This window comes from Hirundo rustica, chromosome 11, assembly GCF_015227805.2.
Source record: "Hirundo rustica isolate bHirRus1 chromosome 11, bHirRus1.pri.v3, whole genome shotgun sequence".
Lineage (NCBI taxonomy): Eukaryota > Metazoa > Chordata > Aves > Passeriformes > Hirundinidae > Hirundo > Hirundo rustica.
In genome coordinates, this window is record NC_053460.1 from 6181956 (window position 1) to 6209294 (window position 27339).

General features: G+C 55.6%; 2 protein-coding genes across 25 annotated transcripts in view; both read right to left on the bottom strand.

The window, feature by feature from the left end:
• WWOX (WW domain containing oxidoreductase) overlaps positions 1 to 5883 on the bottom strand; it is a 478837-nt gene extending 472954 nt beyond the window's left edge. For 18 of the 19 annotated variants that reach the window (XM_040075531.1, XM_040075530.2, XM_058422124.1 and 15 more), the window contains exons 1-4: positions 5749 to 5878; positions 3492 to 3556; positions 2180 to 2237; positions 1523 to 1701 (exon numbers count right to left, since the gene is read on the bottom strand). In XM_040075531.1, the coding sequence (XP_039931465.1) occupies positions 1523 to 1701; positions 2180 to 2237; positions 3492 to 3556; positions 5749 to 5855 (409 nt within the window). In that variant the 5' untranslated portion in view covers positions 5856 to 5878. Of the gene's footprint in view, positions 1 to 1522; positions 1702 to 2179; positions 2238 to 3491; positions 3557 to 5748 lie in introns of all 19 variants that reach the window. The other variant, XM_040075519.1, reaches the window with a different exon arrangement.
• Positions 5884 to 8556: 2673 nt separating this feature from the next.
• On the bottom strand, positions 8557 to 27164 carry NDRG4 (NDRG family member 4). Of its 6 annotated transcripts, none has more exons than XM_040074973.2 (17): positions 27087 to 27164; positions 23328 to 23419; positions 22829 to 22873; positions 16853 to 16958; positions 15535 to 15655; positions 15209 to 15271; positions 14965 to 15025; positions 14557 to 14643; positions 14404 to 14460; positions 13960 to 14063; positions 13375 to 13431; positions 13227 to 13278; positions 12620 to 12667; positions 12388 to 12423; positions 12138 to 12189; positions 11502 to 11540; positions 8557 to 10896 (listed from the first exon to the last, which is right to left on the bottom strand). In XM_040074973.2, the coding sequence occupies exons 1-17, from the start codon at positions 27121 to 27123 to the stop codon at positions 10742 to 10744; spliced, it is 1212 nt and encodes a 403-aa protein (XP_039930907.1). In that variant the 5' UTR covers positions 27124 to 27164; the 3' UTR covers positions 8557 to 10741. The 6 variants fall into 6 exon arrangements, with proteins under 6 accessions (XP_039930907.1, XP_039930910.1, XP_039930909.1 ...); XM_040074976.1 differs by lacking the exon at positions 27087 to 27164 and adding an exon at positions 25129 to 25214; XM_040074975.2 differs by lacking the exon at positions 11502 to 11540 and having other exon boundaries at positions 27087 to 27163.
• Positions 27165 to 27339: the final 175 nt, after the last annotated feature.

Here is a 27339-nt window from a genome sequence, read left to right on the forward strand (position 1 = left end):
TCAACAAGTAATACATTATTTTTATATCTCTTTCCACTTAATGGACAACAATATTTCCCTCAGATTTTTTATGGTTACCTCTAAAAGAAAACAGTTTGCTGTTCTGAAATCACAGGAATTGTTTACTCCTCAAAACACTCAGTGAGGAAACTTACCTCCAACATACACAGAAAATTTAAAAGGAGTATCTACAACACCAAATGGAACACAGCACTAAAATCCTAAAATAACTGCAAAATAAGCTCCAAAATTGGGAAGAGTCCCCTTGAACCAGCTAATTAATCCATGTTCCATGGCAACTGGTAAGAAATACTAGACACTGCATAGGACTTAAGCAACATTAAATGCAATGTGATATGCAAGAGTTTTGAGTTAAATAGGCCATAACACCATCTGAATCACAATTTTGCTAGCTTCATATTTACGGACTCTAAATCAAAGCAAAAAATATCTCAAGATTGATTACTTGTGACCAATCCAGACTATAAACTAAAAGAGAAACATTAAAAAAAAAAAAAATCTTGACAAAACCATCATATATATTGAATTTCTCTTTTGCCTCTTCCTCCTATTTGAAACACGTCCCACTCATCCAGCAAGGCTGAATGGCATCTCTGCTCCTGCTGAAGGCAAATCCCTTTGAGTCCAGGTAATTCTGGAAATGTTAAGAGACTACACAGTTGCATACAAAGCAAATTAACCCATTTTCCAGAATGTCTTCGAGGTTTTCCAATGTCCTCAAAAATGCATTTAAGTCAAAATTCTGAACTAAAATAAAAACCACTGATTATTTTGCATAAGGACTCCTTCAATATTGATGTAGTCCCATCACAAAGAAAAATGCCAAAAACAAAAGGCAAAAAAAGATCAGCAGTTATCTGAATCTTTCACTCACCCACTATAGAAGCAGTAATATTTAACAGGTATCTAAACAAGCTGGGTGTCTGAAAGGATTTATGAACCTGTGAGACAATACAACTAACAAGGATTAATACAGGTCATAAATTTTATTCCTTTGAACTAAAGGAGCATTGAGTAAAACATCCTGACACAAGTTCATCATCAAATTCACTCGAAAGTACCTTCAGAGATAAAAATTCCACAGCCTCCTGGGAAAATCTTTACCTGAATTTACTTGCTGGCATTAGAAGTTTTTCTGAATACTTTACCTGAACTGCTCTGCAGCCATACAAACCTCACTCATTGTCCTAGCCTCCAAGATCATAAAAATAAAATTCTCTTCTCTTTCACAGCCATCCTTTATATATTTGCATAATGTAAAATGACTCCATGGATATTTTTCTAGACAAAAATAAATTGTTTCAGCACTTGATGTCCTTCCTGCAGCTCTCCTGTAAGCTCTGAATTCTCCACACGTTTTTAAAAAAATTCTGACTAGGTGTTTTATGTGAAAAACGTGCAAATCAAGTTTGAAAACCAAAAATATAAAGATATTTAAACAAACAAGTAGCCTGTAAGATAAAGTTTGCCATATTTTACCTTACGTGCCATGTTAACCTACCTATTCCTGAATTGGCTCCTGTGATTATAACCACTTTCCCACTCAAGTCACGACCCTGGAGAATTTCCATTGCAGTACTGTTCCCATCATATTTTTGTCTAGTAGTAGGTTTAACTGGATTATCTTCTACTGTAAAGGCCAGTCTTGGGTCAAGGTAGGTAGTCCTTTTGTTTATGTGGCTGCAAAAGAACACAAAAATTCAACTGTTTGAACCCTTCTGTTCCCTGCATTTAGATTTTAAATGCATTTCAACCACTGCTGTGTACAATTCCAATGGATTATTTAGATTCCCAAAAATCAATTTTATTTTTTCAGTTTGGTTAAAATCATCCCAATTGCATTATTTAATCAAACATTTTTTTCCAGTTGTGACAGCTCATTCACATGAACTCCTGACATAAAAGACAGAATTTTGTCAGGGGAAAAAAAAAAAAAATCTTGTTATATTACGAAGATCTTAGCACATCTATAAAAGGACCCCACACTTGTCCTTGAAACAGGAGACACTGCAGTATCTGCATTTGGATTCTGAAGCTGCATTTATTAATCTTTTTGTCTTTCCAGCTGATATTGTCACAGTATCATAACTCAAAAGGCTACTCAGCATGTAACCCAGCTGTCCTCCTTCAAACATACTCCACAATTTGAGATACTTACTCTACAAAATAGACTTGTCCATTTTCATCAGTCTCCTGCTCCCATCCATATGGCAGATCTAGAAAAGCACATAAAACATGAACTTTATTTTCAAGCATTAGAATACTCTTCAATGTGAAGTTTAAGTGATTTCTCAGACTGATAAGACACAATTCTGCATTATTTCTGTAGATGGTGCAGCTACCTGCTGCCCTTGAATATCAGAACTTGAAAGAAGGATTGCTTCCCTAATCACACACAATTGCTCTCTCACAGAAGTACAATACACAGAAGATCTGGTAAAAGTGCAATGACTGGCAGATTGAGTATAAAGACAGTCTAAAAAAAAATGGTTTTATGTTATAGCACAAAAAAACCCCAGCAAAATGCAATCACGCTTCCAAGCACACACATCTGTACTACTTACAGTTAAGTATGTACCCCTGCTAAAATAAATAGCAAAAACATATAGGAAAAGTTATGTGTAACATAACAAGAGCTGAAAGATCAGAGCCCTCAAGTGGGCATGAGATACAATAAATCAAACCTAAATGATTCGACGAAGTTGGAAGGATAAATAAAAGAAAAATGACACATCTTTACGTAAGAAATTCTTATATAAAAGATCCTACAGAAGTACCTAACAGATGGCACTCACAGTATTTCTAATTTTAGCTGGAAAGTACTCATTTCACTTCGATTAAGATTTACTGAAAATATTTCATTTATAGTCAGATTGCCAATGCCAAAAGAAACGTGGCTTGCCAACAGTGCAGTACCCCCAGGTACAGAAGCTTCTGGGGAAATCTGATTTAAGGCACTGATCCAACGTCCTTGAGAAGTCATTTTCCTCTGGAAATGTCCTGCAACACTGTCTGCCTTCTGTTCTGGCACAAATATTCAACTGGGTTGGGGGAAACAGGTAAAATGAAAACTAACAAGGTTTCCTTCTGTGCCAGGGATACTCCTTGATGAAATACATTCTTTGAAGAAAATAATCCAACTATAAATATTATCTGATGGACACCAGGAAAAGAGAGAGCTCCAGCTTTTGACTATATGCTTTAAAAGCCACACTAAAACAAACTCTGCAACCTGGCATTAGTACTTTGGCTTTATGGAGCAATACAGGAAAGCCATAAAACTGCAAAGTGATCACTCTACACAGACACAATCCCAGAGGTAAAACCCCACTGAAATCAGCTGTATTCTGCAAGCTCAGCCTACCTAGGTGATTAGCAACAACTAGGAGATGAAAATAAATCAGCCAGAGTTTGTGGAGGAACTAAATGTTTGTAACAATCTGAGTTCATTGCAAAAGTTTAACACAAACCTCCTGCAACACGTTTCCTCTTCCCAGACTTAGGATGTTCCCACTGTGTTTTTTCTTCTAGGTGGCTGCAGGAAAAGAAAAAGTTCAGGATTTTTAAAAATTGCCTAATAATCTTTCTGATGTAACCCAAAATATTGCCATAGTTCTGAAAGTAACTAACCAGAGAGCACAGGAGCCTATAAAAATTCAAATAAATGTTTGACTACCATTCCAAGTTTACAAAAAAAATTTTCATTTAAAAATAACATTAACAGACCCAGAAAACACCTCAAGAAGGTGATGATCCTTGGCAGGAATAAGGAAGAAAGAAGCAAGAAAAGAATTTACCACCAAATAGTAGTAATAATATTAGAAAGTCTTCAAATTACAAAAGCACCATTCTCCTGCCTAACAATATTGATTTGTAGAGTATAACATAAGTAAGCTGGATTTCTACACGAGCAGTTGTAGCTTTGGAAGATACGTTTATCCACAGGCCTTGACTAGCAGGATATTTATTTAATACACATAACAATGGTATCCCATCTTTTCTTCCAATTCAGAGACTTTATTCATGTCAATCACCAGCAGAATTGAAATACTCCACCATAAGATTTTTCTGCACTACAGACTAATAAGCAAAGTCCTGTGCACATAAACAAGGTCTTAAAATAGCCAAAATACTGAAATTGGGTTGGATAAAAACACTCATCTTTCACTGAATGTTTTCAAATAACAACCAAGTTTTAAGAATCAGGCAGGGATTAACTGAATGTCCAAATTGATAGCCGGCCAAGTGTGAAATAAAGAGTGACAACAGCAATAAATAACACATAAATAATTACAAATAACCTACAGGCCCAACAGCGATTCACACACAACATAGGCAACTTTCCCTTCTTACAGCAACCCCACGGTGACAGCACATGGTATTACAGGGATCACAGCTGGGGAGCTGAGACTAAACAAGTGCCCCTGAGTGACCTGAAAATAGGAGATATTTAAACAAATTACAGCAGCCTGACACACAAATGCTGTCCAACTGCGTGCACACCTAACTCATCATAAACACCTTTAAGGGTCTTAAGCCAAAATAATCTTATTCCAGATAAAAGTTCATATTGGTGATGAGGTTTAAAGTAAATTCCCAAGATATATGCAAAAGTATCACAGGTATAGAGTGTATCATTAAAGGCAGCAGCAGTGCAACACCTCTTCACATCCAATATATATTTTAGACACACTGGGCAAGATTTTCCGACAGTAAAGATATATTCATTTTATACCATTAAAATGAACCAGAGTTCAGAAACTGACCTGTTGAACTGACTGTGTAACAGCTATGCTCAGTAATACCTTGTTATTTCATACGTTTGTTACTTTCACCAAGTGATTCTTTCCTGAAAGAGCTTTTGAAGTCAAAGGAAATATACAAGCAATTGACGTAAGAAAAACAAGCACCTAGAGAGAAATTGCAGTGTTTACAGAGTGTGGATAAACTAAAGCATTCTGTCCACTGTTTATAAGAGCAGAAGTTGGGAGGACGAGGGGAACTCACCACGGGTGAGACTGAACCACACTTTTCCACCTTTTTGTGGAAGGGAATAACTTGTACTTTTAAACAAACGGAGGGAGATCAACATGGCTACAAAAACCGCAGGAGGGGAGAGAGTGTATAAACATATATTCTACTGAGTTAGTTCATCTTGGGGCACGTCCCCTTTATAACCTGGGAGGATGGAATCACGTCCAGTGGCACGGGCAGAAAGAGCTAAATGCGATTCTTTATCTCTTGGCCAAGGTGGACTGAAGAGCTGAGGAACAGCACACACAGCTTTTAACTTCCATCCGACCTGTTTCTCCTCCGTTCCCACAAATAAGAAGACTGACCAAACTGCAATATTGTGTAAGGCTTAACCAGAATGCACAAAGATCGCCCACGGAGCCCTGAGGCGCACTGAAGCAGCTCCGGGACGGCTCCCGGCCGCTCCCAGAGCGGCTCCAGCATCACTGCCAGGCGGGGCAGGTGGCGGCGGCTCGGCACCTCCGCTCGGAGCGGCTCCACAGGGCGGCTGTGGCTGTCCGAGCCTTCGGAGCCCGTCCCGCACACCCAGCCCAGCGCTCCCCGGAGCCGGGCGGGCACCGCACACGGACCCCGCGTCACCCGCACCCGCACCCGCTCGTCCGTGAGGAGCGGCTCCTGCCCCGCGCCCGCGCTCAGGGGCGGCTCAGAGCGGTCAGAGCGCTGCCGGCCGGCTGGCCCCGCTCCCGCCCTTACTTGGCGTAGTAAACCCAGCCGTCCTTGGTGGTGCGCTCCTCCCAGCCCGGCGGCAGCTCCTCCTCGCTGTCCGTGTCCTCCAGCCCCGCGTACTTGAGCGCGGCCATGGGCTCGGCGCGGCCGCTCTCCGCCGGCGCGCCCCGCTTCCGCCCGGCCCCGCGGCACCATGGGAGCTGTAGTTCCTTCGGCATCGCCCGCTGCGGCGGGGACACTCCGGGCACCGAGGGCATGCACACCGCGAGGGGCACGGGCGAAGCTCTGCGCAGGAGACGCAGGGCTTTAGACCGCTCTGCTCAGCCCTAGTGAGGCACATCTGGAGTGCCCTGTCCGGTTCTGGGATCTTCAGTGCGAGGGAGACAAGGCGCTACCGGGCAGGGTCCGGCAGAGGCCGCAGAGGTGATGAGGGGCCTGGAGCCCCTCATGAGGAGGGGCTGCGGGAGCTGGGCATGTTTAGTGTGGAGAAGAGAACACTGGGAGGGGACCCCGTGAATGCATATAAATATCTCAAAGGTCGATGCCAAGAGGATGGTGCAAGGCTCTTTTCAGCAGATGCGCAAGGAGCAATGGCCATAAACTAAAACACAAGTTCCACCTCAACACGAGGAAGAACTTCTTTACATGGAGGGTGGAAGAGCTCTGGAACAGCTGCCCAGGGAGGTCGTGGATTCTTCCTTTCTGGAGACATTCAAAACACACCTGGACACACTCCTGTGCCACCTGTTCCTGGTGACTCTGCCGTGGAAGGGGGATTGGACTGACTGGGTGATCTCCAGAGGTTCCTTCCCCTCTGAGCAGTTCTGTGATTTTCAGGCCATTAGGTGCTTCCAGCCCTCTGTTTTCAGAGGAGTGACTACAGCAAGGCCCTTGGGAAGCAATGGGATATGAAGCTTTTTTTAAGCTTTTTGCCCTTAGCTGTCACCACCTCATCTCGGGGATGAGATTCTTCCTTGTTAGTCAGGGATCGTTGTTGAGGAAGGCCTGGCTGGAGAGAAGCACCTGGCTGTGCTAACACCCACCTGGGACCTTGCAGCTTGCTCCACTTGCTCGGAGGCACAAATACGGTCACCTTCGCCAAGCCTGGTTCACTCGGTGACACAACACAGTCAGCTGCACAGGCTGAGGCATTCCGTGAGTTGGCAGTGTCCTGCAGTAACTCTGTCCTGGCAGCTGCAGCCCTGTCCCCGCTGTGACAGATGGAGGGGGAATGGCTCTCACCATTGCTCCCCTGCTTCTGCTTCCCAGACCTCCGTGCTGTCATATTCCTATCTGTTTACACGACCAAACCCAGCAGCCAGCGGTTGTAACAGCATTCTTGTCCTTTGGCCGGGTGTTTTAAACAAAAAGCAAGGCAAAGGCTGCGCTGGGCAGAGGCTGTGAGCGCTTCAGACCGCACCAGGTGGCAGTGCAGTCTCACAGATGTACCGCAGGCTCTGACCCTCTTAAGTCGCATTTTCATGCGCTATTTGAGACACTGACCTGTATCGTTCTCTCATTCCCCACTAATGGCATCCATATCTGGCCAGAAAAAGCAGCCTGATTTTATTTTCTGCCCTGCTGCTGCCATTGCTTTGCAGGTTTTCCCCGAGGGATTACACGTATTAATGATCTCCTCCTGCTAGAAATAAAAACTCATGCATCATCAACAGACTGTTCTCATGCCAGTATTACTGGCAGTATTTAAAAAAGCTGTGACTATTCTTTCTTGGGTAAGCATATGGGAAAGGATACTTCAGTGACATACTTGCCTCTGGTCCAAGAGATAACTGAATGGTGAGATGGGCCAGGTCCCAAGAAAATAGATTATTTAGGCTCATTTCTGAAGTACAGAAAAAGATTTCTAATCTAGCAGTAGTACTGTAGGGATATGGAGTTGTTAGTTTTCTTCCTGTTGCAGTCTGCCAGTATTTAGCATCCAGCACTCCATGAATTGCATTGAGTGGGAATGTGGAAATCATTTGTCTGACATCCTATCCCAGCCATCTGTACAGCATAAAGGCTGCATGATGCCCTGGATGAGCACAGCAGCATTACTGCATTTCAGTGGTAAGGGTGTGTGCAGGGTTACCCCACCCCCCAGGTGAGGCTCACCCTGACCAGCAGAACCAAACCAACCAAGAGAGGCTCCTGGGCTGCCTGCCCACACCTCAGCTCAGCCTTGGCCGTTTGCATTCCCTCCCCACGTGGCCAGGCTTTCTCTGCCTACCCCAGGTAACCATGAGTGTGGAGTACACAGCCACACTGCCTCCATGCTTTGGCTCTGGGCCCCTCTGCAGGGACAGGGACCAGTCTGGAGTGACCCAGCACAAGGCAGGCACTGACACCCTCGGGCAGGGACAAGGCCTAGGATGTAGGGACAGGATCCTTCCCAGGCAGGACTTCATGCACTTGGAAAGGGCTGTGGCCTGGGACACTCAGACCTTGATGGGGAGACATACAGGGGTCCTGGAAGTGGACAGGGAAGCTGACTCTCCAGAGGACCCTGCTCATACCCAGAGTGGTGCAGCCACTGATCTTTTCTTCCCAGTGGACACACCTTGGATCCAGCCTCATTGAGCTACAACTGGCAGCTTTCCAGCCTCCATCCACCCTTTACATATAGGGCAGCCTGCCTATGCCTACCCCAAAGCCAAAGCACCCCACAGCTTTCCCCCATGTGCACCCTGGGGCCCTGGCCTCTCTTCCATAGGCATCACTGGTGGTGTTGGTGGCCAAGTTGTGTCCCCCTTGTCCTCCATGCCTCCAGATCTCTGCAGGCAGGCCCCAGGTGGGCTCAGACCCATTTCCCTGCAGCACGTTGTAAAGAGCACAGCAGGTTCTTAACATCTTTATTAGTTTGTTGGTTTATTTCCAACACAGTAACTCCTCTCTACAGCAACAGCTTAGTTAAATCCGGTTTACATATTGCTGTCTCATGAGTGCTGCGGCCTCGATGCCGCTGTGACAAAACCAGGCTGCACTCAGACAGGAAAATGTGTTAAATTCCGCTGTGACTGGGAGAAAAAAAAGGAAAACCAACAAAAGTCAAAAGAACAAACCACCAGGGAAAACCAAACCAACCAACCAACAAAACCAAGGTGAGGAACTGAAGGCGAGCACAGCCACACCACCTCCAGGGAAACCACACGGCACTGCTTGGACAAGAATGCGAGGAGGAGTGAACCCAAAAAGGTCAGGGACTGGGCAAACCCTTATATATATATTATGTATAGGTATTTATATATATATATCATCTGGAAGGACACGCTGAGAAAACAAGAGATCGCAGCGGTATCTATCATAAAAAGGAGCTACGTAGCTTTCAGAGTCACACCAAGAGGGAAGCACACAGCAGAACAAAGTGGGGGACAACGGGGGACACTGGTGTTTTGGGGTGGCCTTTTACTATGGGAGGGTTTGGGCAGGGCTCGGGTCTCAGGGCCACAAGCCCTCATACACCCGCTGGGAGCCCCAGGACCTCTGTGCCCTTCAGTGGAGAGCAGGGATGGGATCTGAGGCTAGAACGCTTTTGTGGGGCTGGGTGGGACCTGCTTCCAGTGGGCTGGTTCTGCTCGCCCAGGTGGTGGCACCTGGTGGGTTCCCTGCTCTGGTCCCCCATGGACCACCTACAGAGAGCTGAGCACCCATCACCAGAGCCAGGGCCATCCTTACCTGTGCCTCAGCACGCACAGGAGGGGCTGGGCACTGCTGCTGTGGCAGCAGAGGCTGGGTGGCCGTCACTGGGGTTATGCAATGACAGGGTCTCCATGCCGAGTGTGAGAGGCAAGAGCCACCTGGAGTTTGGTGGCCGGATGGGGCCCCACGGCCCGGGGGGAGCCAAGCCCTTGAGAGACGCCCCACCCCGCTCTGTGCGCAGGCAGAGTGCTGGAGCTGGGGATTTGGGGAGCCACAGTGGGTCTGGGCAGCCGTGTAGGCAAAGCCAGACCACGGAGTGCTCCCCACGTCCCATGGGTCACCCTAGATATACTGCCAGCACCTTGTGGTGAGGCACCCTGCAGGGCAGAGGGTGCTGAAGGCTCCCCAGCGCGGCAGGGGGAGTGTCTCCTCTTATTGCTAACGGCTCCTCGGTGATGACAGCCACAGGCTGTGGCAAAACTTGAGGTGGGATTTGCTGTGTGACATCCCCTAAAATAGTGGCCTCTGGACCCTGGCAGGCTCAGCCCAAGAGCTGGGAGTGGAACTGACAGTGTGGCAGGGGCCAAGCCAGCCAATTCCCCCCTCCCCAGTGCATATCTGGTGGCAGGCGGTAATTGTCCTTCCTGCAACAAGGGACGAAGGAAGTGCCTCCGCTGGTGAGGGCCCGGGCAGAGGCAGGAGGACACTCATGCCACCCTCCTGCCCTTATAGCTTCTGGAGTAGGGCTGACCTCTCTTCACTCGCCCTAGGGCAGCCCACAGGGTACATGACCAGGGCAAAGGGACACTTTGGGATGTGATTTCTCACGAGGCTCAGCCAGCTCTGGGGTAGCAAGTCCTGGGTGTGCTGGGGGATCCCATGCTAGCTCTCACTAGAGAGCACCATCAGGGAGAAATGAAAACTGCATCCCTAGGAACAGACCAGTGACCTCCCAGTAAGCGCTGCTCCCTGTTCCCCTCTTCCTTTTGATCAGCCATCAGTTGAACTTGGGAGACCAACCTACCTCCTGTGTTATCTCCATGTGCTGTCCCATCCTATCCCAACATTCTGTCCCCGTCTCACCACCCTGACCCTGCTACCCCATCCTGGCCCTGTCCCACTGCCACCCACCCTCCCAAGCCGGGGCCAAGCCGATGCTAGGGAGGGTGAGGACCAAAGCAGAACCATGTGTGACTGCTGGACGAAGCCCCTCTCCTTCTCCTGTACCAGACAAGGGGATGAGGCCAACGGCAAAGAAGACAAATTGACCCCGAAGAAGCGAGGGCCCTGGTGGAGGATGTCCACGGGGCGGGTGGGTGCTGGCGGGATGCTGACGGATGGGAGATGGCTCTGAAGGAGACGTCGGCGGCGGGCGTGGACCTCAGCACGATACCTCCATGGTGTGGTTGATCTGCCCCATGGCCTCGGTGCTCTCCGAGTGGGTGCAGGCACGCGGGCGGGTGCCATCCACGGAGCTGGCGCTGGTGAGGGAGGCCGTGCGGGAGCGTGCCAGGCGGGTCATGCTGGCAGAGGGCACTGCACGGGCACAGAGAGACGGCCGGGGTGCTCAGATCCCTCTGAAAACCTGAGGGACCTGAGCCAACACTGCCGCCAGCCCTGCTCCCCGACGCGACTGAGCCTGGGCACAAGCTTGCAGCAAGCGGTGCTGTGACAACATGAGCAGCTCCAGGCTGGTAAGGGACAGCAGGGCAGGGGTGAACTCCGGCCTCACTCCTGGGCATGCAACCTCTGGGCATCAGGCAGTGGGGACCCCTGACTACCATGCTCCAGGAAAGGAGTGAGCTGGGATCAGAGCTCCCCTGGCTGCCCAGGATGTGCGGGGAAGGTGACACCCTCCCCCAGCCAGGATGGCCGGTGGGCACAGCTCCTGGCTTGCCCGGAGGAGGGCACAGTGGGCACACTACCACGGCTGTGCCTGCGTGGAGGGGGAATTCTCTGAATGGCATTTCTCAGCCCCCAGCCCTGGCTCGGGGTGCCATGTCAGGCAAAGCGGAGCGAGGCAATGGGCATCCGGCTGGGAAGGGCCAGTCCTGCACCCAGGCTGCTCCCAAAGGTGCCCAGGCAGCTCGAGGGCACAGGCCAGGCAGGCACCATGCAGCAGCAAGGGCACTGAGCGGTACCTGTGCCTCCACTCAGCCTCCGATCCTTCAGGTGGGTGACTGGCAGGGGCGGGAGAAGGGCAGGGAGGGCAGAGAGAGAGTGTCAGCCCTGTCAGCCACTCTGCTGGGCCAGGAGCCCCTGCCCAGCCCACGTGTGCCTGCACACGGAGCTGTCCCTGTGCACACAGACTGCACACACACACACACAGGTGCAGCAGACCTGCAAACACACACATGTGCAACAGACTTGCAAACACACACACATGTGCAACAGACCTACAAACACACACACGTGCACTGCAACTTTTGCAAGCAGGCACACACAGGTATAAACACACACACACGTGGTCATAAACTGTGCACACACACATGCACGGACTCCTGCACGTGGGCTCTGCTTGTCTTTGTTGCACACACGCAGCCCCTGCTCGTGCGTGCCCACGCGCACACACGTGCACACCTACACAGGGAGCCTGACACACATGTGTACACACAGAGCCCTTGTACACACGCCTGTGTTCACACAGAGCCTGTACACCCCACATCCTGCGGACACATGGACAGACAGACCTGCAGCAGGTCAGCACACGTGCACATCGGCACACACGCACGGGCACACAGACCCACGCCAGCCCCACACCCAACCCCAGCACTCACTGTAGCCCATGCCTTGCAGGAAGTACTTGAAGGCTTCGGTCAGCTTGCCTGGCTGTAGGGAGAGAGCAGGGTGAGCTGAGCTGAGGCAGCACCGAGGCTGAGATCCCCTCTCAGCCCCAAGCACTTCTGGCAGCCCCAGTGTGAGACCCCTATGGCCTCATCAGCCCAGCCCCAGCTAGCCAAGGACGGCACCACTGCATGTCTCAGGGCCCAGTATCCCCAAGTACCTGGGGAAATTGTGAGGGCTCACCTGTGTGACCTGGGGCAGCCCACCAGAGTCAGCCATCTGCAAAGAGAAGATCCTGCTTAGTTTGGGTGTCTGTACTGGCCACCATCCCCTGACAGGATGCCAATTCTGGGGTCACCCTGCTCTCCCCATACACCCCCTAGCTCCAAGGGCCATGATGGACCTGGGATGGGGAGATGGGAACACCCTGCAGCCCAGGGGCAGAAAGCAATGGGGCACTTTGCCACCAGCCTACCTTCAGGAATGTGGTGTTGGTGGGATCCAGCTTGGAGTTACACTCCACCTGCGGGCAGGAGAAATGATATTAGCACCCTAGGGAGCCAGGAGCCAAGCAGAAGTTGTCCACGTGTACCACCACTGGCCCAAGGCATTCCAGCTGGCAAATCCCACCCCAGCCAGGAGCAGACAGGGCACTAGGTGACCCCTGAGCCCACAGGACCATAATCCCCTGCCATGGGACAGAAGGGACTTTCCTCCTATCAGTCTGAGCAAGGGTGGGGACTGGAACAGGAGGTGAGGGGGACTGGAGAGGCATTCTGTGTCACACGTGTGTCTACACACACACAAGTGTGCCAGCAGCTGTGTGGGAGCACGTGGCCAGGCAGGGAGCATGGCCGTGTCCCAACACATCCGAGCGTGGACAGGGCGAGCACATCTGGGCACGTGAAGAAGGGGAAGTTTTCCAGGTGTGACAGCCACGAGCAGAGGTGCCCACACGAGAGGGCAGGTCTGCACACGAGCACACCCCCACTCCCAGGAGCTGCCGTGTGTCTGAGCAGGCAGTGAACCCCAGCGTGGGCACTGCCCGCCTGCCGCCCCGCAGGCACGGCCCCATCACTCACCACCCCCTCCTCGGCAGGAGCGTTGTCTCCAACCACCAGCATCACAGGGCAGCTGAAAGTGAGAGGAGAAAGGGGCCTGGTCAGAGTTTGGTCTGAGTGAATTTCACTGCCCCAGGACCCCTCTGTGACTTGCCAGTGCAACTCTTACCGCAGCGTCTTGGCATTGGGCACAGTCCCAGGCCGGTTGATGTCCAGGTCCCTGCGGCTGATGCAGGAGAAAGAAGGCCAGTGTGAGCCCATGGGCAGATGCCACAACCAATGCCATAGCACAAGAATCAGGCCACTGACAGCACCCAGCCCCCCTGTCCTGGCACCCTGTGCATGGAGGATGCCATGGCCATCTCTGCCACAGCCCAAGCAGAGCCTGTGCCACAGGATGCAGCACCCAGCAGAGTGGCAGGACTCCCAAACCCCTACATGCACGGGACAGCATCTCTGCCCCCTTTCCCAGGCCTGTGCCAGCACCCACTGCAGGAGGAGACGTGGGAATATGTACCCATGGGGTGGGCTCTGGGACATGGCAAAGCTTTGGCTCAGGTACCACCACTCCCTATCCCCAGCCAGCAGTGCAGACAACTTTGCACCGCTGCCTGCACACCCTGGAGGGTGATGACAGCACCCAACAGGGGTCTGGGCTCCCACAGTGACCTCAGAGCCATCCACCGGCACTGCAGCCCCTCGTCCTATCACAGACAGGGCAGAGCCCAGCAGCAGGGCTGCCTGGAGCACTCACCCATTGTACATGTTGAGGAAGAGCTGGAGGTTGAACTGGTTCACCACGCTGCCGATCTGCTGCCGGTAACTCTGCACCAGCTCCGTGTTGTTCATCAGCTCTTCCTGTGGCGGCAGGGGATGGAGATCAGGGCAGGTGCTGGGGTGACACCCTGCTCCCCCAGTCCTGCCCATGCCCTGCCAGCCAGCAGAGAGGAGGAAGATGCTGGGCAATGCAGCTGGGCACAGTGGTGCTGCAGGCAGCACACGCAGGCAGGACATGGGCACGAGTCACACACTGATCAGGGTTAAGCCTCAGACCAGGCAGGGCTCAACTGCCCCCAACCCTGCACATGGGACAGGGCCAGTGGCACTGTGGCACCTGGCAGGGCACAGCCCAGGTGACCCAGCTAGGGTGGTGGACCAGGGGCTGGTGGCAGGGGCCAGGAGGATGCACAGTCCTTACCTGGCTGAACAGGTGGGACAGGACAATGTCTGGCAGCGTGCTGGTGAGGCCAGAGAGCTGTGGAGGGAGCACAGGGAGTTACTGCGCTGCCCTGGCTGCCTCCTGCCCCAGGAAGGCACCAGGACTGGGAGGAGGGGTCGGAGCCCTGCCCACCTTGGCAGCTGCCCAATCAATCCAGCCTTTGCCGTTGGGGTCGATGTTCATAAGGACCAGCCCTTCGACCAGGTCAGGGAAGATGAGCTGCAGTGAGAAGAGGGGAGAGGCTCAGAGGGGAGAGGCTCAGAGGGGAGAGGAGATGTGCCCTGGGCAGCCCCCACCAGAGCCACTGCACAGGCGTTGCAGGGAGCTGAAGTGACCCTGTCCTGGGAGCAGTGGGAGACCTGTGGCAAAACTGCTCAGCCACTGTGGACTTGGCACTGCTGTTCTGGGTCCCCCAACCCTCCAGGAGCCTTTGCTGCAACAGAGATTGCCTGGAGGTATCAGCTCCTGCTCTTCCCCATGCCCTGGACTGACAGCAGGTACAAGCAACGCAAGGCCAGCACATCCCAGCCCCAGGCTCACCGCAAACTTGGCCAGCACGTAGGCTCCTGCCCCAACACCGATCCCGATCACATACTTGAACCTGGAAATACGGAGAGGTCCGTATGAGGCTCCAGTGCATTCCCTGGGGCACCCCTCCACCCACAGCAAGATCTGCAGGATGCCAGCTTACAGGGACAACTCCCCCAGCCCCAAATCCTTGTCTTCTGTCCATCTCCCTGCCCAGGACCCTCAGCCAGCAGCCGTGGAAGAGAGGCTGACTCACCCAAAATGCTGCACCACGCTGGGTAACATGGCAGCCAGCTGGTCCATGGATGGATACTGGTACCTGTGGCACAGGGAGGCACAGGATGGTGCTTATGGAACCTGCTCAGAGCAGAGTGTCTGGAACAGGGCAGCTGGGCTGCCTGAAATGGGCAGGGAAGTGCCACCCGCCTGCAAACCACCCTACTGCCCACCCTCCATCTGCGCAGGCTTTGGCACGGTTCGGAAAGACCCACAGGCAGGGCACAACTGCCAGGCAGCAACAACCCAAGGGGCAGGGAGGTGACACCCCAGCAGGCACAGTGAGCCCCTGCAGCTGGCACCTACCCCTGAGGGAACTGTGAGGCTCCTGCCTGCTGGCCCGGTGCGTCCACGTGGCACACCACAAAGTGCTTCGTGATCTCCTGCATGTCCTCGTAGTTGAAGAAGGTGTTGAAACAAAGCTTGTCTGTCAAAGGGCAGGTGGGTATCAGAAACCAAACACCCCGACATTGGGGCCTGGTGGGTCAGGGGAGCATGGACAGAAGTTGAGCACCCTCCCACTGCCCTGCACCCAGGAGGTGACATGCCACCAAAACCATCCCATCCCCTTCCCTCCAGGCTCCTTGTCCTCACAGCAGAGACCACAGCTACTGTTAGCAAGTGCTGCATCCCTACAGGTGTCAGGAGGCATGGGGATGGACAGACACAGCCAGGAGAATGAGGAGCTTGGGGTGACCTCGCTGGAGAGCCTCCGAAGGATGGGACTGAGGGACGCAGAGCCCAGGACTGCAAGACCACCCAGTGGGCAGCAGGATTAGCAGCCTGGTGTATTAACCCTGTCCAAAATCCCCAGGAAGAGCTCAAGAAAACACAGGATTTGACAAACAGCTGCAGATCTCCCCACTTAGAAAGAGTCAAAGAAACATCCCCAGTGCTGCCGTGGACAAGACCCCACCACTGCAGAGGGACACAGACACTGCTGGGGCTTAGGGGGTCCCGTCCCATGGCGTCAGTGCTGGGACATCCCTCCCAAAACGTGGAGTGAGGCAGGTTGTAAGGCCCGTTGCAGCCAGCATGACGCGTAGCTGAAGAGCCAGAGCTGCTGCAATGGTGACACAGCTCATGTAGTGTGCCTGTGACTCAGCCTCAGCCGCCAGCGGAGCGGGAGCTGCTTCTCCCCACTCACAGGGAATTGGGCATCCTGGCTCAGCTGGAGGGCACAGCCCGGGACAGGGCTGCAGGCTGAAAGAAAGTGCAGCATCTCCACATCAGAGCCCCAGCTCGGGGTCTCTCCTTCCCTGCTATTCCCAGACTCTTTTGTCCCCCGCTCTGCCCTGCTTCCAGCTGGGTCCATGCTCTGAATACCAAGGGGCTGGCAGCAGCAGCGAGGACCAGCCCAGCATCCCCCAAGTCCCATCCCTGCCTGGTGTGGGCAGGCAGGCAGCCAGCACCGGGGTGGCCAAGCACTCCTGGCTGTGCCTGGCCTGGGCTTTGTGTCCAGCTGAGCATCCAAACTCCCCCAGAGCTTGCAGATGCCTGGGGGGACCCCGTGCAGCCACGGGTGGAGAAAAAGGAGCTGAGCCAGGGGCGCTGTCCTGGCACCCCATGGAGCCTCGGGCTCACCCCTGCCTGCCCTGCAGCCCAGCCCAGCAGCAGCACTCACGGTTGAGGCCCACATCGTGGTAGGTCAGGATGGCCGGGCGGTTCCCCTTGGGAGAGCCCCGGATGACCACGTGCAGCAGCCCGTAGGGGGTCTCAATGTCGTGTTCCTGGGGAAGAGGAGAGATGGGGTGATGCCCACCTGCCCTAAGACAGCTCCTCATCCTCTCCTGCCCTGCCATCACACCCTTCGCTGCTGCTTCCCCAAATGGATGTGTCCCATGGGAAGACAAGGGAAAGAGGAGCAGCTGTCCCAGGGCAAAAAAAAAAAAGAGTTCTGGGCATCCCAGAGGGGGTAGAAAACAGGACGAAGGGAAGGGAAGGGAAGGGAAGGGAAGGGAAGGGAAGGGAAGGGAAGGGAAGGGAAGGGAAGGGAAGGGAAGGGAAGGGAAGGGAAGACTTGACTTTGGATAGGGTCACGGGATGTAGGATTGGACATGTTTATCATGGGATGGGATCACAGGATGGTATCAAGGGATGGATCCAAGAGGGCTTGAGAGAGAAGGATGATAGGATGGGACAGGAGAGGAGATCTTCAAGGGCTTGAGACTGAGAAAATTTTGGCAACAGGGTAGGGGTTCACAGCATGGCCCAGATGGGTGCAGATCCAACATATCTGGGACAAATAGGCAGAGGCCAAACCCTGTACAGCACTCCAGGAAATGCTGTAACCTGATCACAAAATTACAGCTAAAGTTACTTCAAAACCCCTGGTCTGAAATGGCAGTGCCCCCATACAGAGACATAAACTACCCCATGCCTCAGTTTCCCTGTCTAGGAGAGCTCCTTTCCTTCCACATCCTGGCCCTAGCTCCCAGCCAGCACAGGAAACTGAGCCCAGGTGCTGCCCAAGGACAAGGGACCAGAGGTCCCCTCCAGATGCCCGTGCCTGCCAGCCAGTCCAGCAGCAGTGACCTCGAGGCTGGGATCTGCTGGGTGCAGGAGCACCGTGCACTGAGCAGGGCAGGAGATGATGGCAGGGTGCCCGAGCATCACGGTCCTCGCTGCTGGAGCTGGCAGCCCCATGGCTGGGCTGGTGGGAGGGGAGCAGGTACGTGGATGCTCACGCGGGTTACACGCCACCAAGGACTCTGAAGGACACGGGCCTGGGTGGGAGGAACTGCCTGGGGACAGGGTCTCCTCACTGCAGTGCCTCCCCTCACTGAGACCTGCTGTCCCTGGGGGAACACAGCGGCCAAAAGCAGATCCAGGGCTCTGTGGAGACATGTCTGGGTTCCCAAGGGCACCCTGACCCCAGCCCTCATCCACAGCTGTCCCTCCACTCCCTGCAGCTGCATCAGGCAGAACCCTGAGCAGTGACATCCCTCTGCAACAACAGATTGGGACACTGAGGCACAGGAAGGGCCTGGCCCAAGGTCACAAAGCAGGAGGCATCCATGTGGTCTGGTCCTGGCCACCGGGCTGCCTCCTTGCCATCATCATCCTCATCATCCCCATCACAGCCCCAACAGCTCAGCTTTCAATCCTACCCCAAAATCATCCACCCGAGGGAGCAGATCCATCCTCAGCACTGCTCCTTCCTGCCCCCCGCCAAGGCACCACATCCTGCCCGTGGTGCAGCCTCTGCAGCACCGCTGGCCACCACAGCCCTGCCCTTTGCCGCAGGGATGCTTGCTGAGGGATGAGGCTTGGGATGCAGGAGATGCAGGGGATGCAGGCAGCAAGGAGAGAGGGGCAAAGACAACCCCACAGACCCCGCAAGGAGGGACACGGGGGTCTCAGCACCCATGGGTGTCTGACGGAGCCCACCCATATCCAGGCTACCTGCTCACCGCTGCAGTGCTCCCACCTCACTCACCCCCTCTGCACCAGCCTGTTGCCATCGGGTGTTGCCATCACCGCAGAGGCCGGAAAGCAACCGAGGGGCAGCCAGAGACCCTCTCCCTCTGCAGCTCGGGGGTGGGCGAGGGGCAGCGTGCCAGCACACAGCCCCAGCCTCAGCCTCGGCACAGCATCTCTGCCGGCCTCGGGGAGGACACGCTCAAGGACAATGCGTCCCCAAAACCTGCAGCACATCAGGGATGCGGCAGCAGGGCTGGGAGAAGGGAGAGCTCCCCAGCAGTGGATCCTCCCTGTCCCAGTGCCTGCCTGACCCACACGCAAAGGCGCAGCCTGGGCAAGCAGGAGAGACGCTGGGGCAAAACCCCTGGGGAGGGAGGGAGGGAAGGAGGGCAGCGAGCACGGGAACGGCGGTACCTACCCCATCCCAGCACTCCGGCATGGTGAGGAGCCCCCCGGACGAGGATGCTCAGGCAGTGTGGGCCAAGCCGGAGGTCCCGGTGTGGGGCACGGTGATGCAGCGGCCGGGGCGAGGCTGAGCTGTGCGCTGGCTCAGCCCCTCGCCCCGATTTATAGCGCAGCCCCAGCCCTGCGCTAAGCCCTCCCTCGCCCTTCCCCCTCGGCAGGTTTGGCCTCCATTGCGGGCGAGCGCCGCCGTGGAGCCGGCCCTCACCATTGGCTGCCGCGGGAATTATTCATGCTCCAATTGGCCCCAAATACCCTTGTTTATGAAGGAAAAACGCCTGGCACCGCGCGGCACCTTCTCCATCTTCCCTCTCGGCAGACGGAGACAGGCGGGGTGTCTGGACTGGCAGCCCCGGCACGGCCAGGGCAGGGCTCCCTGGGCCCCCCGCACACACACACTGAGCCCCAGGCCCTGCAGCGATGCCCGGGGAGCTGCGATGCCCTGCGGCGCACACACAGCCACAGATGGGCACGGGCACACGCCAAAAAACAGGAGCAGGGCACGGCAGGCCACTGGCCACGCACAGGAACACGGACCGACACGGACACACAGGGGCCGGGCAAAGCCGTGTCTGTCTGCCGCTGGGGAAACTGGAAAAATCCATACCGTACCCACACCGACGCACGTGCACCCCACAAAATCCTTGTGGCAAAGCCCCGGGCCAGGCCCTGGGTGTGTCAGTGCGTGTTCCTGTACGCGTGTGCGGTGGTGGTGTGCAAACCAGGAGCACACCTGCTGCCTGCTCCTGCCGTGTGCTCGGCACGGAGGGCACGGCCGTCGCTGATGCTCGTGGGTGCACGGCGAGCCGCGCACCCGCAGAACCTTGTACACGTGTGCACACAGGGGCACACTCGTGTCAACACTGCCCACACGCCCGTGTCACCTCACCCAGCAGCACACTCCTCCCACCTGCCGCGGGGTGATGGCACGCAGGGCATGTGCAGGGCTTAGCCCTGGGCCGGGCATCGCCAGTGGCAGGCAAATAAAGCAGGAGGAGGGACAGTGCAGCAGCTCCAAGGGGTTGGATTGTGTCCCTGGACTGACACATGCTGTGTGCAAACACACACGCACATGTGTGAGAATTCCCGTGGGCACATGTGTGCAGGCAGATGATTTCTTCCCTGATTCCAACGAGGCTCTCACCACCACAGCCCCAAACCCCCCCAGCAGTCTGTGGGTGCCCTCCTCCTGCGCCCTGCCTGTCCCTGCCCTGCCCAGCCTGGCATGACCGGCAAAAAGCTGGGCAATTGTGGATGGAGAAGGAATCCCACAGTCCCTTCAATGACTTGCCGGAACTCAGTGAAAGCCATGTCCTGCAAACAAGCCGGGGCTGCACAGCCAGAAGGTCTGGATGTTGGAGAAAGGACAGACAGACAGAGGGGCAACATTCGCACTGCCTCCACCAGAGAGGCTTTACCCTGCACTGCTTTGTCCCGTGGGGAGCTCAGACCCAGGCCTGGAAAGAGGCATCTCTGTGAATGAAGGACCATGTGTGGTGGGGAAGCCCAGCTCCCAGCTGGTTCCTGGCACTCCAGGTGCCATTTTTGCTTTCCCCAGCCCTGCTGCCTGTGGAGCCAAAGACCATGGCAGCTGCAGTCCTCGGGAAAAAAACAAGAGATGCGGAGGGACAAAAAAAGGCAGAAAGTGGTTAATAGAAGACAGAAGGGGTGGAAGAGCCAAGGTGAATGCAAAAGGGCTTCAGGGAGATGGGAGGGCTGACTTTGCTTGAATAGCATCAAATGGGATCACCACTGCCTTGGCTACTAGCCCACTTGCCTGGCAGGTGGCCCAGACCTCCTGCAAGATCCAGGGCACCCAGCTCCCAGGGCACCTGCCCCCAGCTCTCCTACACCTTGGCTTATGTCCCAAGGGCTTTACTTTGGCTGGTGGCAGAAGTGGGGGCTCCCCAGTCCCTCCCACTGCCCCATAACTGGCCCTAGGGAGGAGCAGACAGACAGTGAAGAGTTAAGATGGGGGCTGCATTGGATTATCCCAGGGAGGTGAGCCTGGAAAATGGGGTAAGATCTCCCCAAGGAATGGCAGGCAGCCCCTAGCCTTTGCACTGCACCAACTTGGAAATGTCAGAGTGGAGAAAGGAGGGGGTTGCCCTGGCATAGCCCAGGAAACTTAGCCCATCCCTACCCTGAGGCTCTTGGAGGGGAACCAAGAGGACACAGGGTCTGGCTGGCTTGGGAAAAGCTCCCTTGATCATTGCCCAGTTCCTTTTTTTAGGTCCCGAGGGCCTGGAAGTGCATCCCTGTGGCATTTGCTGTCCAGAACTGCTCCACTTGGGCACCACCACGGACACAGTTCACTGCCACCACGGGCCAACCCCTGAAATACACAATGATTGTCCTGGGAGGGTCATTGCCCTTTAATATCCCCTGCGTGCCAACCAAGCCCTGCCCCAGCACAGCTAAGTGAGAGCCATGCTGGTGCCTCTGGTGCTACTGAGAGCTCTGGGCAGCCTGGCACTGCCACCTCCCTCCCCTCCTTGCCCCCCTCTCCCTTCTCTCTCTCACTCTGGTGACACCAGGAGGTTTGGTTTCTCCTCCAGTGGCCAACAGAAGCCCTGAGCAAGCAGAGCAAGGAGCAGCCCAGCCCTGCACACCCTGCTGCTCCCAGCCCCAGCACCTCACCAGCTTTTTTTAAAAAACCATAATTTTAATTATTTTTGTGGCTTTTGAGAGGGTCATCAGATATGTCCCACTCTGTGAACCACAGCAGTCACCACCCAGCACCCTGCCAAAGGCCTTGCTCCCTTACCAGCTGCACCCTCCCACCCACATGGGTGACAGACACTGAGTAGGCCAGCCCCAAAATTCTGGGCACTGTTAAGACAGGGACCTGTGCTCCCCTGCCCTTATCTTAGGATGAATGAAATCCACATTTATTTTGTCCTTACAGGTGCTGTAGTTTTGGTGCCATAGCTGCAAGGGCCCAGCCATCACCTCCCAAGCCCGCTCTCCCCATGGTCCTACTGCTGGCAAAGGGGCAGCACAGAACCTGAAGTCAATCACTGGTGTCCCCTGGCAGGGGAACACTTTGGGAGAGGGACAGGCAGCAAGCTGGCAGCCCCACTTCCCTCCCTCCCCACCGCCCTGGTCCCCCACAGGATAAGCCTGGGCAGAAGTGTGAGAGTGATGCAGACTAACATGGGAGCCAGGCACGAGCTGAGCTCCCACGAGTCCCCAGGCTGGATCATTGGGGCTTTTCTGGAGAGCAGAAATGGAGGTACAAGATGGGCAGGTGCCAGCCAAGGGAGCAGAGGGACCCTGCTCTCCAAGAGAGGTGGGTGGTATAGGGGGCAATGCCCCAGCCCTCCAAAAGAGAAAGAGGCTTTCAAACATCCTTATGTAAGCAGGGAGCTGGCATTGCCTGGGAAACCATTGCCATGGCAATGGCAGAGGGGCTGGAAAAGCAGCTCGGCCTTCCTGAGAAGAAATTGCCTGTTTTAAGTGTTTTGTCCCCAGCCCATGGCCAAGTGCCCACCAGCCACATCCGAGCGCCAGCACAGAGATGCCTGGCAGCATCCCCCTGTCCACTTCTGACAAGGACCATGATGGATGTGCAACCCCAACAGACACTGACCACACAAAAAAAGGGACAGCAACACCCCCGAGCCCACCCGGTGCCCCACGGCCTTCCCCAGGCACAGGCTGCTGTTCCATGCAAAACCCGGGGGTGGGCAGCACCTCCCGTGGCTGGTCCTACCTTCCAGTCTGTGTCCACAGTGGAGAGGAAGACATCCGAGTTGTCCTGGGATGAGAAGGAGCCATTAGGGACAGAGACACCCGTCACTTTTGCAGCGCACTCCCACCCAGCTCACAAAGCCCCCTGACACCACCGGCACCCTCCGCCCGGGGCTGCAGGGGCCACAGGGACACAGAGCCCACACGTGTGCACACACACACACCTCCACAGCAGCTGCACACAGGTGAGGGTGTTACCTGCCTGTGTGCACACACAGCTGTGTGTTAGCACGATGTGCAACCTCTGCACACACCTCCAGCATCCCAGCAAGCCCGAACCTGTGCTCAGCCCTGCGGGCTCATCACCGCCAGCGCACGCTGAGGAGCACAAACGTGCCCCCGAAAGCAGCACACACACAGAGCCCCACACATGCCCAGTGCCAGAACACGACCCCTCCCAAGCTCCCACCTCCTGGTGCCCCACACGCAGGAGCCAGAGCCAGCGTGGTCACCAAACTCACCAGCTCAGCGTCCTGTCCCCGCAGCAGCGGCTTCTCCTCGGTGAAGCGCAGCTCGTGCAGCCCTGCCATGGTCATCTCCTGCAGCAGCAGCCCTGCCCAGGGCAAGGGAGATGTCAGGGCAGGTCCTGCCTCGGTTCTCTTTGCCCCAGCCCTCCAGAGCCTCACGGGTTTCCCTCCCATAGGGATGGGACCCAAATCAGCTTCATTCCACCCATCTACTGTAGGGACTTGGTGCTTCAGCTTGTCCAGGGGCTGCAGTGAGCCCCTCTGCTGGGAGCTGGCAGCAGGCACAGAGCAGACAGTGCCTAGGTGAGCTCAGCTCCCAGCTCCTACCCAGCTCCAGTTCTCCCAGTTAAGGACAAACCTATCTCCAGGGCATGATCTTGGGCAAACTGAAGGGCCAACCTCATCTGTCCATGCTGGCCACCTCAGTAAGCACCCGATCCAGAACAAGAACATATAAATTCCCATCCCAGCTTTCAGCATCAATCAAAGACACAAAATCCAAATTTTTTGTCCAGTTTTAGGCTGCAGATAGGCATGAATGGGACAGAAGGAGATTCCCCTGCACAGGCAGAATGAGGGGTGATGTTTCTCAGCCATGCTGGGAGGCAGAGGGATGTTCCAAGCAGAAAGACAGCAGAGAGACAGCCTGAAGTTTGTATAGCAATGATGGGAGAAATCCAAATGTGAAGCCTTTGCTCCCAAAGTCTTCTCCTTGTCTGTGAATCAGGTGCTGGCCAGTTGGTACCTCAGCCCCAGGACTTGGAGGGACAGAGTTCTCCATGGAGCTGCCACTCAGCAGCGGCGTGAGACTGGGTGCTGCTGACCTCAGCCAACATCTCAAAAAACACCCCCAGGCACAAGCCCAGCTCAGAGGGCAAAAGAGAGCAAGGAGATCAGCAGCTGGCTGCACACAGCAGGTGAAAGACATGAGAACAGTCCAGGCTCCCCTGGGTTTAAATGGGATGGGTGACTGGCAAGTCCCAGTGCCAGCGGATTATCTGCACTCAAGCAGGATCCAGACCTCAGGCATTGCCTTTGCAGCCTCTGTTTTCACCCTTTCCACAAGACCAAGTTGTTGTTTCTCCAAATGGGCCGGCACTTATCCCACGTCCCCTCAGCTGTCTCCCCCCTGTGCAGTCTCCCTGGACACGGTGGGGATGGTTTGGGCTGTACAAGCACTGCAGCAGACACGGACCCACTCCATCCGCACAGCCTCAGCCGAGCCTGCTTCACACTCTGTCCACCTCCAAACCTAGATCAGTCCAGGCTGACGATGTGGAACGGCCAAGAAATGCCACCAATATTGTAAGGCCACCCGGAATACAGGAACTGGTCATAAACTCCCTTCCAAAGTCGGGTTTTGCTCCTCCGACCGGGTTTTCCATTCAAAACTCAAGCAGGCTGTGCCACCTGCCTGCTTTCTGCAGACACGGCACTTTGCCTTGCTCCTTGGGAGCCAGCCAACAATCCAGAACTGTTTGGAGGGAGAAACGCCGCTGCAAAGCCCCTTGAGATTCCCAGGGCACCCAGCACCAGGAGTCCCCGTGTCACCCCTGCCCAGAGGGTCCCGCCAGGCTGGGGGATGTCGAGAGGTGCCACCAGCCCCATGGAGAGGCACAAGTGAGGGGCACGCTGCTCCAGGCTGAGCTGCTGCTGCTGGGGAGATGGCTCTGTGCACAGGAACAGCCCTGGCCTGCAGCCCACCAGCACAGCCGAGCCAGCACAGCCTGCAGAGCCACCAACCGAGCAACCCCACAACCCCAGGGGGAAGAAACGGGAGAAAAATCGGCCTCACCGATAGCTGGGTCTGGAAGAGAGCAGGAGCGTCCCACGCCGAGCACACCAACCCACCGTGTGGCCACGGCCCCAGGGTGGCTGGGAACAGCACTTAGTGTATGGTGAATGCCTCTAATAATTACAGCCTGCAGCTAATATGGGAGGGAGGGTGGCTGAGCCATGAGGAAAGGCCCCGTGACCTTGTTTGCGTGGTGGGGGGAAAGCTGGCGCAGGGAGGACGTGGCAGAGCCCTGCCCCAACCAGCATCCCCAGCACAGGATGGACTGTCTCCTAAAGTGGTGCTGACTGTGGGAACAGAGGAGGGATTAGTAAGTCAGGGATCAGTGAGCAGGGTCACAGCCGTGTTGCCACCTTCGCTGGCTGCTCTGCTTCCCATGCCATCCCACAGGAACTCTCATCCCTGCTCCTGGCAGCGAAGCTGTGGGGCTGTGGGCAGTCCCACTGGGCCTGCCCCACTGGGCCACTGTCACTGTCACTGTCGGTGAGGAAGCCACAGCTCCAGGTCTCCTAGCCAAAACAACTTGGCTCCCATCTTAGACCAGGGTTATGTGCCCAGCAACGAGCCCTTTTCCTTGCAGCTCACCCCAATACTCCTCAACAAGCCCATTCCCAGGGTACCACCCCAAACACACTCATCTCTGCTCCCACTCTGCCTTCCCTGTGTGGTGCAGCAGTTTACAAGGCACAGCCAGGACACTTCCCTAATTCCCAATCAGTTCCAAACCCAGCAGGACCTAAGAGCTTTGTCTGGGACTAGTGCTCTGCCCCACCAGGGCCCTGGCACTGTGTATATAGAGGGGGACAGCAACAGCCACACTGCCTCACCTTCCCCAGGGATCTGCAGCCCACTGCTGGCTAACTGGAGGAGAACCAGCTTGTAGCATTATTATTATTATTATTATTATTATTATTATTATTATTATTATTATTATTATCATGATCACAACAAGGCTGTGAGCTCCATTTCACACTTGGGAGCCGTGTTTGGTCACAGGGCAGGGATCCATCAGGTGTTGCCTCAGTCCCACAGGCGTCCCCACACCGACTGCCTGCGCCCTGCCCTGGCACAGATGTCGTGCCCACAGGATGTCGGCACGGATGCCTCGGGTTGACTGAGCAACAAAAAAGCAGACAAATCAGGAGAAGTGAGGGCTGGCCCCTGGCAGGCAGCGAAGCCCCGGCAGCCTTCAGTGAGGCTGGGAGAGGGAGGAAGGGAACTTGCAGCTCAGTCTGAGCCACGGCCGTGTGCCCACAGCATTGCCCCCCGAGCAGCACCGATGGGGGAGCACGGTGGGGTGAAGGAAAACCCCAGTGTGACACGATCTGGGCCACATCCTGCTCCACCGGTGCAGGAGGAGCACCCACAGCTTTCTCTGACCCCGTGAGGGACAAGCGGCAGCCCCCACAAGCCAGCCTGACAGCGTGGTCCAGCTGAGGGGTGCAGGACAGGGCGGCCACACCATGAGACACACCGTGCCACTGATGCACGGTCCGAGGGTGGCGGTGGCAGCAGGGGGCTTTGTGGGGGCTCGGGCTGTCTCGCAGCGGCTGTTGCTAAGAGCAGCCTTCTTCCCAGCCCAGCTCATTCGTCGGGGCAGCGAGGAGACTCCCAGGGGAGGCTGGCTGAGGAGCAGGGAGGCACCGCAGGGATGCTCCAGCAATCCCCCGGACACCCCCACCCCCCGGCTGTCTGCTGAGCGGCCCCCTTTGCCAGGAGGCTGCCGGCTCCGTTCCCCCTTCCGCCAGCACCCCCGGGCCGGGCTTTCCCCGCTGCAGCAAGGCATCACCTCCCGGAGCCCGGAAAGGACCCGACCCCGGCAGCGGAGGGGGCGGCGGGCAGCTCCATCTCCATCTCCCGGCCAGGGGGCGAAGGCTCTCGCCACCCCCGGCCCCATCGCCCCATCGCCCCTCCTCGTCTGACGCCCCCCGTTCCCGGCACGGGCGGCCGGGCCGTACCTGTCAGGAGCTCGATCTTGTGCCGGAGCACCTTCATGCCGGGGCGGCGGGTCCCGGCGGGCGGGGCGGGCTGCGGGGGGCGGCGGCGGCCCCGGCGCGGGGGCGAGCGGAGCCGGTGCCGGAGTCGGTGCCGGTGCCGGTGCCGGTGCCGGTGCCGGTGCGAGGTGCGCGGGGCGGCGCAGGGGCTGGGCTGGGCACGGCCCCGCCGGCCGGATCCTCCTCCCCTCGCCGGGGCCGGAGGGGAGGGACGGGG